The 10,039-nt window shown below is 40.7% G+C and overlaps 1 protein-coding gene across 6 annotated transcripts in view; it reads left to right on the top strand.

The window, feature by feature from the left end:
- Positions 1 to 10,039, top strand: part of Prr14l (proline rich 14 like) — a 67,437-nt gene that overhangs the window by 28,084 nt on the left and 29,314 nt on the right. For all 6 annotated transcript variants that reach the window (XM_033762347.1, XM_033762346.1, XM_033762345.1 and 3 more), the window contains one exon: positions 2,974 to 8,191. In XM_033762347.1, the coding sequence (XP_033618238.1) occupies positions 2,974 to 8,191 (5,218 nt within the window). The remainder of the gene's footprint in view (positions 1 to 2,973; positions 8,192 to 10,039) is intronic.

Raw genomic sequence — 10,039 nt, 5'->3', positions numbered from 1 at the left:
CATCTCCATCCCTTTTTTTTTTTTTTTTGATACCAGGGATTGATCGAACCTCAGGTTCTTGGGCTTGTGAGACAGGCAGCGGAACCACTGAGCTAAATCCTCAGCCCTCCCAGCCCATTTTTATGTTTTACTTTGAGGCAGGGTCTTATTAAGTTGCTAAGTTGCCCCAGATGGACTGTGACCAGAGTCTTAGATTTGTTCTTTTAAAGTTATCTATGAGTTCTTGTATAATCTTTTTGCTAGTTCTTATTTTTTTTATTGTATTATTAGTATCTGAATATTCTAGTATATCTACTTTGTCTTCAGGTCCTGATAGTCTTTCTTCTGATTCATCTTTCCTACTGCCCAAACCTTTCAGTTGAGTTTTTTACTTGACAATTCAGAATTTCATTTCTAGGGTTTCTTTTTGAGTATTTTCAGAACTTCTCTTTACTGAAGTTTTCTTTCATATACTATGTTATCTTCCTTAATTAATTCAAGTGCTTACTTATATCTTCTTTAACCTCATTATTATTTCACTTATCAGGCTTTTTAAAAATTCTTTCTTTGGAATCGTATCCATTTTTGTATCATTTTCTGGAGGCACCTTGTTGCCTTCTTTTTGTCATGATTTCTGTGTTTTCTTTTTGAACTTTGCACATCATTTGGAATGCATGTCTCTACTGCTATATGGAGATCTTTTTAGTAAGTGGCTTTCTCTTCGTGTCATATTATTGGCTGCAGGTATGTCTCAGCATGAAAACACCCACTGAACTTACTCTAAGTACTAGGTTCAATCTCTAGCACTGCTTTGTAGGGAGCAAATAACTACTACTAATGCCAATATTGAAAGAACCAACCCTACATCAGCATATAATTTTTTAATTGCTTAAAAGTTCTTTATTATTTTAGTAACCCAGAAAGAGAAAGGGAGAATAATAATGTAGGACAGACTAGGCAAAAAGAAAAAAAATAGACTAATAATAATATTTACGTACAAGAAAAAGAAAGGTAAAGAAGGGGAGATGTAAGCCGGGCATGGTGGTGCATGCCTGTAATCCCAGCACTCGGGAGGCTGAGGCAGGAAGATCGCTGTGAGTTCGAGACCAGCCTGGGCTACATAGTGAGTACCAGGTCAGTCAGTCTCAACTGCATAGTGAGACCCTGTCTCAAAAAAAAAAGGGGGGGGGAGAGATGTGAAAGGATATGACATGTGAAAAAAAGAAAGAACAAATGAACATAAGGGCATATAGATGAGAAGTGCAAGAAGGTACGGGGAGCTTGAATCCATTTAATGAAATAACAGAAACGAACGTTTAAAAACCATGAGAACCAAGCTTTGATATGGGAAGAATGACCAAATGAGGTAGGACCATGTGGAAACAAAAGTAAAAACTCATACACACGCACGCACACACGAAGGTCTGATACTCCTTGTGTGGAGCATTTATTCTGGAGTCAATTATTTCCCTTAGACTTCCCCTTGGACATTGCATGAAAAGGGGGTTGGGGGTTGTAGTTCACAGTTCTCTTTCTCCACCTCTCTTCAAATAGGAGAAGTACTTTAGGGCAGTCCAAAGGCTGAACTGTGACCCTCTATGGCTATAGATGTGTATTTAGGAAGAGCTGCCTCAGTGAGACTGGCTCATGCCTGTTCCACATCTGGGAATGAGGGCACTAGAAAAACCCAAGCTGCCCACCACCTCCCTCACTGGTGTAGTCCATGGGCAAGTCTGGACTGTGGGCCAAAGCTCTTTAAGTTATCGGATTGTGGTCTTGTAGGTGTGGCTCGTCAGGGTCTGTACTTTGCCGTGTTTATTCTAAATGACTCGCAGCAGAATGGAGGGGGTTAGGCACACAGGGTCTTTGCTAAGGTGGGAAGCAATGGGTGTCTGCCTTGTGCTGGTCTCTCATGGCATTCCTAGGACCCCCCCGCCACACTGCAAAACCTCATGTGGCTGAGGCCTGTCAAAATATTTCAGTCCTAACATGTTGTTTATTTCCAGCCTTTTTTCTTTTCTGGCATTTCCCTCCACCTGGGTGATGGTGCTCATTGCCTCACAGCATCTGTCCACCCCACTGAGACTTTTCCAGTCTGGAATTGTCTCTCTCAAGCAAGGCACTGGGGCATTTTAATTTTCTGTGATTTTAATTTTTCTGTCTGGCCCAAGCTGTTAGGGTTGGTACCCACTGCCTCTTTGGGCAAAGTGGCTGTTAGCATCCTGGAAATATAAAACTATGGAGGTTTTCGGTTCTCCCTCACTATCTACTAAAGCAGAGGAAATTACCTAAGATGTTTTCCATCCCCAATTCTGAGTCCATCTCCTGCTTGTTCTGGGGCAGGATGACTTTAAGATGACTTCCCAAAACACCCCTGTCTAAGTCTTTACAGAAATTCTAGAAATTATCATTTCTGCCCCTGCTCCTTGGCTGAACTCGGGTCTTGTTTCTCTTAAGGCTGTTATTTCTGTTCAGTAGCAAGGTCAATAGTCACAAGAATATAGTGAGGTTCTTCTTTTACCATAGAGAGCAGAGAAGTTTCTCTCTCCCGTTGAACTACCATTCATTCAAGGTTGGTGTCTGTTTCTTTTGCTGCTTTACTTAGATTCCTAAATACCAGTATTTCTGGGTTTCACCTGGTTGCTAGTTCATTGAAGTTGCAGTCCAGCAATTTCCTTTTTGTTCCCCTGTCTCCTCACAGAGCCATTTACCTTTAGGTTTGGATGAATGTCCTGGAGTGGCTTGTGAGTGCAGGTTACTTCTTCTGTGCCAACTTTTGGAGTCTATGATTCTTTTTCTGAATTAGGTCTTTTTTCTTTTGGTACCGGGGATTGAACTTGGATCCTTGTGCTTGCGACGCAGACAGCAGAACCACTGAGCTAAATCCCTGGCTCTGAGTTAGGTCTTTTTTGTTGGTCGCATGATAAAACTGATGCAGGTAGAGCAAATTTTTTTATAATTACATACTGATTTGGATTTATTTCTTTTGTGTAGAAGGAAATGTACAGTTTACACCCGAAATTCTATCAAAATCCCCTGAAGATGTTCAAGGTATGAAGGTCAGTGGGACTAAGGTGGATAATAATAATGAAGGACACAAGAACGGCAATGTGAGTAAAGATCTCTTAGCTGGGTCCAGTGACTACCCAGAAGCAGAAGAAATCACAAACAGTGGCAAGATTTCAGAAACCAGAACATTAGTTTCCCTAGAGCCTTTAACTTCTGTTGATCCGGGATCAACAGAAGCAACTCCTAAAGAAAAAGAATGTGGAAAATTACAAACTTGTCCTTCTTGGTTGTCATTATTATCAGGGACCAGTGCCATTTCCCAAATGGACAGTGGGAAAGAAGAACTGTGTAAATCAAACCTGTTCTGTGAAGCAGATGACAATCACGAACAGATTCTTGGCCACCGTAATGAAAAACACAATTCTGCATTCGACAGTTCTGAAGCCATGGGAAATGTAGATGCCATAAAACCCTTGGAAGAAAATTCTAAAATTTTGTATCTCATACCATGTTTGTCTGATCCTGAATCCAGTATAACATCCTTAGGAAAGTGTGGTTTGCGGAAGAGATCTGCTGAAAAGACAGACAATTTCTATTTTGATAAGAGTGATACAAGCAAGAACTTGCCTTCTAGAGAAGAAAATGAAGAACAGTCTTTGAATCCCAAGAGTGAAAGAGCAGAACTCTTGTTTATTAATGCTAGACAACCAGAAAAGGATTCCAGTGGATATTGTTCTGGTAAAAAAGAAAATATTGATTCCCCAAAAGGAAATGTCTGCATTCAAAGCAGTAACCATGCAGAGAGCTCTAGTTCTTTAATGTCCAATTCTTTAACTGAAGCCATGGAAATAATGTTTAAAAAAGACGATTTGAAAATCACTTTAGACATTCAGGGTAAGTTGACAGACCCTGAGGACCATAAAGAAATTGTTATTAACATGAGCCATTTGGGTGGACACTCTGAAGAAAGCAGTTTTTCCTCTGTGGTGCAGAATGAAGAGCCAGAACAGACAACCATTTTAGAGCCCAATACATTAAATGAAAAGATTTACAGTAAGGACTCTAACTCCTTAGTCAGCTTACAGAGAAATCTGGACGGTGATACTCAGTTAAATGAAACATCATGTAATGATTTTCTGTCTGAAAGAAAATTCTTTGTTAGTTTAATGCCAGAAGATCAGATAAGTTCTATGCCTAAAGAGGTATCAAAATCTGAGGAAAATGCTGCTCAATTACCACCATCTCCAGAATTGAATTCTAGATCTGAGTCAGAAAAACCTATAGAGACCTCACATGATAATATTCCATGTTTAGATGAACAGAGCATTGCCCATGAAATGAGTGAACTTTCTTGTACCAGTGAACTAATTGTAAATAAAGTAGAATGTGAATGTGTTTTAAATCAAGTGTCCCTTAATTCTCAAGATCATGTGAATTTGCCAAGTGATTCCCCACTACATATAAACAGAAAGATGCCTTTAGCAACAAGCAAAAATGCCCCACAGAGCCATCATCCTCCATTAGCAGAAGGAGCAGATGTCATTGCTGATGCTCAAACCATTTCCACTAAGACAAAAGTGAAAGACATCTCTCCAGTAGGTGACATAACCTGCGGTGCCTCTTCAAACAGCCCCACTTTAAATACCACACCGGAAAGCCTAGAAAGAAAAAGAGAAATGACTGATTCAAGAATAGATCTACATTCCAGTTTCCCCTCAAGTACAAAAGAAGCAGCTGGCTTTCCTCTAGAAGTCACAGTCACAGAATGTCAAAATGTTCGTTCTCAGGATCTCTCCAGCTGTCACTGTGTAAGAAAAAATGCACCAGAAGAAAACTTGTGTTCTGCTTGTGTTGCTTTTGAGCCCAGCGAAAGCATCCTGAAAGTCAGTGACTCTTCAGGAATAAAATGTGACAATGCATTTCAACATAGTGATCACCACTCCCAAGAAATACAAGAGTCCATGGAAAATAACCGTAAAGTGAGTTGTATGCCACAGGAGAGCAAAGTTGATGGGAGAGGAACTGAAGGCAGCTATACAGAAGGTACGATTAGAAATGAAATGACAGCTGGTATCTCCGATAGTGGAACTTCAGATGCAACCATTCACATCACTGGTCACAATGAGGAAGAGCTAGATGGAAAGGAATTGGATATACCTGAAGAGACTGTGTTTCGTAAATATAACATCTCTGATTGTTCTACACAAAAACTAAACCAATCTGCAAACATTCCAAGTCCTAAAGCATTGTCTCCTACTTTTATGTTCCCTAGTTTTAAAAACATGAAACAAGCAGTTGAAACTCTTGACCAGAAGGCAGATGAAGTCCTTGACTGCCAGAATAACCAAAACAGACCAGATCAATATAGAATTGATGATAAACTAGTTAAGGAGACACAAAATAGTGACCAGAGAAAGACCATCACAGAGGACAAAAGAGAGGTAAGCCACAATGAAAAGGATCCAGGAGTCAGTTTAGGCAGTAGTAACTCGGTGTCTTGTAGTAGTTCAAAGAAAGATTATTCCAAAAGAGCTGTTGAAGATATTTCTGGTTCTGAAGAGTTCCCAGATGATGTAATAAACATTGTCTGTGCAGACCATAGTAAAAAGCCTATGGAACATGTGCTGAGCATGAAAGTATCTAGTGTACTTGATTGTGGTGTATGGCAAGATAGACTAGCATTACACAAAACCTTAAGGAGTACCTCAACTCAGAGAGATGAGCTAAATGCTGAATTTATAAGAAAAACTGACAAGGACTTAGATCTCTCAAATGTTGCTAACTCTACAGTGGGATCCCTTGAAGTGAAAAAATCAAGTGAGGATAAATTATACAAGTCTTTAAAAGACTGTAAAATGGAAGAATGTCTAGAATCCTGTGCCCATGAGATGGAGTCTGTTGCAGATCATGAACCAAATAGAAGAATAATGGACAAAGTAAACATGTCTTTAAATTATATTCATCATGAACACCAAGGTAAAGGCACACGTCTGAGAGAAATACAAACAATGACCAAAGGATCAAAACTAGAAGAAATGAATTCTGAGTTTGGCAAGGAACAAACTTTTGGAATTTCTTCAGAAGACTTAGTGTCTTCTAGATGTCAAGATGAGAACTCTGTTCCCTCAGGGATGCTTGAATCCATTGAAATAAAGCCTTTGTGTTTGTCTTCTCAAGGAAATTCAGAAACTGATATTAAGGGTGAAGAAACTGACCTGAAATCTCTCTTTAAACCAAAGGGTGGTGAAGTTGTTTGTGAAAATACAAAGGACTGCACAGTCCTGCCTAAGATGAAGGTAGAATTACCAAGGGATGTGAGTAATCCTAGTGAAGGACACATCAGTGTGAAAAAGAATGTTTGCAAAGCTTGTCACCCTCAAGAGAATTCCACTGACAAACATTTATCTTTGATCATGGAAACAGCAACTAAAGCAAATGAAGAAGAAGAAACCGAAGGACATCAGAACAGACCCCTAGATCATTTAACTGTTGAGAAAGAACTTGAGGAGACGATTGCCAGAAAAGGAAGTGAGGGTTATCACTTGAACAAGACTTCTCAGGACCTCTTGAAATGCCAGAGGATCCATGGTGATCCTGCAAAACAGCAAAGCCAGAAACTTTTGGACTGTGTGTTGCTGAAGGAAGAGGAACATGTGTGTCATAAAGGAGCACAGATAGTATTGGAACAATGTAGACCATCTAATATGTTGTCAGATGAGGTGCAGACAAAGTACCATACAAAGGCTGATAAATATGAGTCCATTATGAGGAAAGAAATCACTCTAGCAAAAGCAGCGACGGGCGACATTGCTGGTCCATTTCAGAAGATAGAAGACCCAAAGAAGGAAAGCTTTTGTTGTCCAATAAAGGAAGACACTGAGTTGTGCACAGTTCCTTGCCTTCCTGGTGCTCCTCAGAAAGCACAAGACCCTGACTCCGCTGCGTGTGATCCAGTACATGGTGCCTTTGTGAGTACTTACCATCAGAAGAGCATGCCTCCCTTAAAGAAGCAGCCCCATCGAGCATGTAAGAGAGTTTCCTATCAGGAGCCAGTCAGCATAGGGAGGAAATTAAATAAAATAAAAAATTCTGCCTTTGGAAAGAGTTCATTTGATCCCATACCCACAAAAGCACACAGACTTCTCAGCTCATGTTCTGCATCTGTGCCCACCCAGTTGGAACCCCAAACAGTACCTTCCAGGAGCTTGCTTAGCCACATACCAAAGCAGAGGATTACTTCATGCCATCCTTTGAGAAACCTGAATTTTAAGAAGTCTACCAAAGAATCAGCCTTATTAAACAAGCTCTCTATCCTTGCCTCCAAACTAGCTCCAGCCACAAAGACCCAGAAACTCAGATATCGGCGATGTTCCTCTGCACTTCCTCCAGTGGCCAAAGGCTACAGGCGCCTCAGATATAAAAGGCTCCTAGATGGATTTTCATATAATGCAATGCAGCTGGATCCATACTTGGCAGGTAGTGGATGGGCTAAGAGGCCTAATAGTAAGCCTTTGGCACTTTATTCTCTCGAAGCCATCAAGATGAGCTTCATAGATTTGAGCAACAAGATGCCATCACTGCTTTTTGGTTCTGAAATCGTCCCAGTTTCCTTTCATGTGAAATTAGCCTCTGATTGCATGACCGAGTTCTCGAGGATTTTTCCTGAGCACTGTGCTCCAGCAAGGCTTGCCTTAGAAGAGGCCTCCCAGTGCCCATCTCAACCACCCAAGTGGACTTTTTCTTTCTTTTTGTCCCATGGTTGCCCTGGGATGGCCACATTCAGGGAAGACACTGGCCACTATAGTCAGACACACACTCAGGCTCCTCAACAGACTCCAGCTCCTCTTCAAGACTGTGGAGGCACCTCCATAGTCCAGACCAGAGCAAACTGCTCTGTTCTTGGCCTTCACACGCTTCTAGCACTTTGTTCCCCAGGATGTTACCGAATCTGGACAAAGAAACGGAGCTTTTCCAGTCACATGCCTACCATGCAGAGGTTCTTCGTGGCCCAGTTTACACAGGGCTTAAAGGGATTAAGGTCTCCAGCCTCCATAGCAAACAAGATCTTCTGTTCTCTGCCCTACTCAGTGGGCAGAGTGTTGTCTATTTGGAGCCAGCATGGGCCTTCTTCCTGCTCCTTCGAAATTTCTGCTCATCATTCCATTCACAGCAAGCAGCAGCCAAGTGTGGACACCACAAGCAGGTAAAATCTGTCCCTTATTCTTTGCATGTTTCCTTCCTACCACTGGGGAGAAGAGAGAGCACTATTGGAAATGTGAGGCTCTTGAGAGTCATCTTCGTGTCTGCACTTGCTGTTTACTTTGCCAGGTATCTTCTGAGAAAATGCAATGGCAATTCTTAAGTGTAGATGCCCATGTTTTTCTGCTAAATCTACTTCTATATTTTGTAGCATTTTTTTCTGTTTATTCTTCAAATCATCAAGTTTTTTTTGGTTTTTTTTTTTCCTCTTGCAATACTGGGGGTTGAACCCAGGGCATCACACATGCTATGCAGATGCTGTTACGCTGAGCTATATCTCCTGCCCTTTTTATTTATTTTGAGACATGGTGTCACTAAATTCAAAACTTGTAATCCATTTGCCTGAGCCTTTGGAGTAGCTGGGATTACAGGCATGCCTCACCATACCTGACAATCTATTGAGCCTTTTGAATTTCTTCCTTTATCCTTTTGCCCCCACCTTGACAAGAATAAATACCCTGCAAGCAAAATAGTGACAATGGCTTGTAACTGTATGTATTTCACAGAACATTATACAGAGCCACGTAACTCAGTGTTTTGTGTATTAAGGATACAGAATAAATATGTTCTTAGTGAATGAATAAGTTAGATATCACCAATTCTAGATTAAGAATCTCTACATTTCTTTCTGCAATATAGAGTCTTGAAAAATTGCTTATGACAATAATTCATCTTTCTATTTCAATCAGTAGTGTTTTGAGTTCTGTGGTGGTTTTCCAAAACCCTTTTATTTCTTTATCTAGCTCTCTGCTAAAATGCTCAAGCAACTATATACATGCACTCCCTGCCCCATATTAGAGATTGAACTCAGAGCTTTTGCTACATCCTCAGCCCATTTTAATTTTTTTTTTTAAAGACAGCATCTTACTAAATTGTCAAATTATCCAGGATGGGCTTGAACCTAATGGATCCTCCTGCCTTAGCCTTCCAGAGTGCTGAGATTACAGGTGTGCACCACCATGCCTGCCTGCCAGCAGCTTTATAATGACACTGAGTGATTCTGCTCAAGAAACTGCCCAGCTGTATTTAAAAATAAAAAGTCTTTCCCAGGCTACTGTGGAATGTTATTCTTGTTGCTATTGTTATAATGCTTCCTAATTTTTTCAACCACAGTAATGGTAAGGGCAACTTTAAAAGCTATAAAGTTTCTGTTTATCTAAAGCATTACTAGGAGGATTTATCTACTTCTAAAGCAGCTCTTTAAGGGGCTGTTTCTTCTTTTGGTGTCGGGGATTGAAGCCAATGCCTTGTACACGCAGAGCATATACTCTATGACAAACTATAACCCCAGCCTTCTCCCCCGATAAAGCTTCTTTAGTTTTTTTGTTTGTTTGTTTGTTTTTTCCTGTTTAAAACAGAGTCTCACTATGTAGCTCAAGCTGGCCTTGAACTCATTAAGTAGACCAGGCTGGCCTCAAATTCTCCATGATCCCCTTGCCTTAGTTTCCTGAGTATTTGGATTACAGGCATGCATGTGCCGCCACTCCTGCTACGAAGTAGCCCACCATGCCTGGCTTAAATTATGTTTCTGTGGGATTTTCTCATTTAAACCTTACTCTTCAGCACTCTGTAATACAGGTTGGACAGACATCTTTGTGTGGGGTGGGTGCTTATCAGTGTTGAGACTAAGGCTCATAAAGGTTTCTAAGCTTCAACCGTCAGCTGTTGAAGGTTTTCACTAATCTAGATACTAGAGGGCTGGGGATTCAGCTCAGCAGCGCTGAGCCTGCCTTGTATATGCAAGGTCCCAAGTTCGATCCCTGGTACCCAAAAAAAAAAAAAAAAAAAAAAA

Source organism: Fukomys damarensis, unplaced genomic scaffold (genome assembly GCF_012274545.1).
Source record: "Fukomys damarensis isolate Sample0158 unplaced genomic scaffold, DMR_v1.0_HiC HiC_scaffold_12, whole genome shotgun sequence".
Classification (NCBI taxonomy): domain Eukaryota; kingdom Metazoa; phylum Chordata; class Mammalia; order Rodentia; family Bathyergidae; genus Fukomys; species Fukomys damarensis.
Note: the sequence above shows the minus strand (reverse complement) of the source record. Positions and strands in the feature narration are given on the sequence as shown.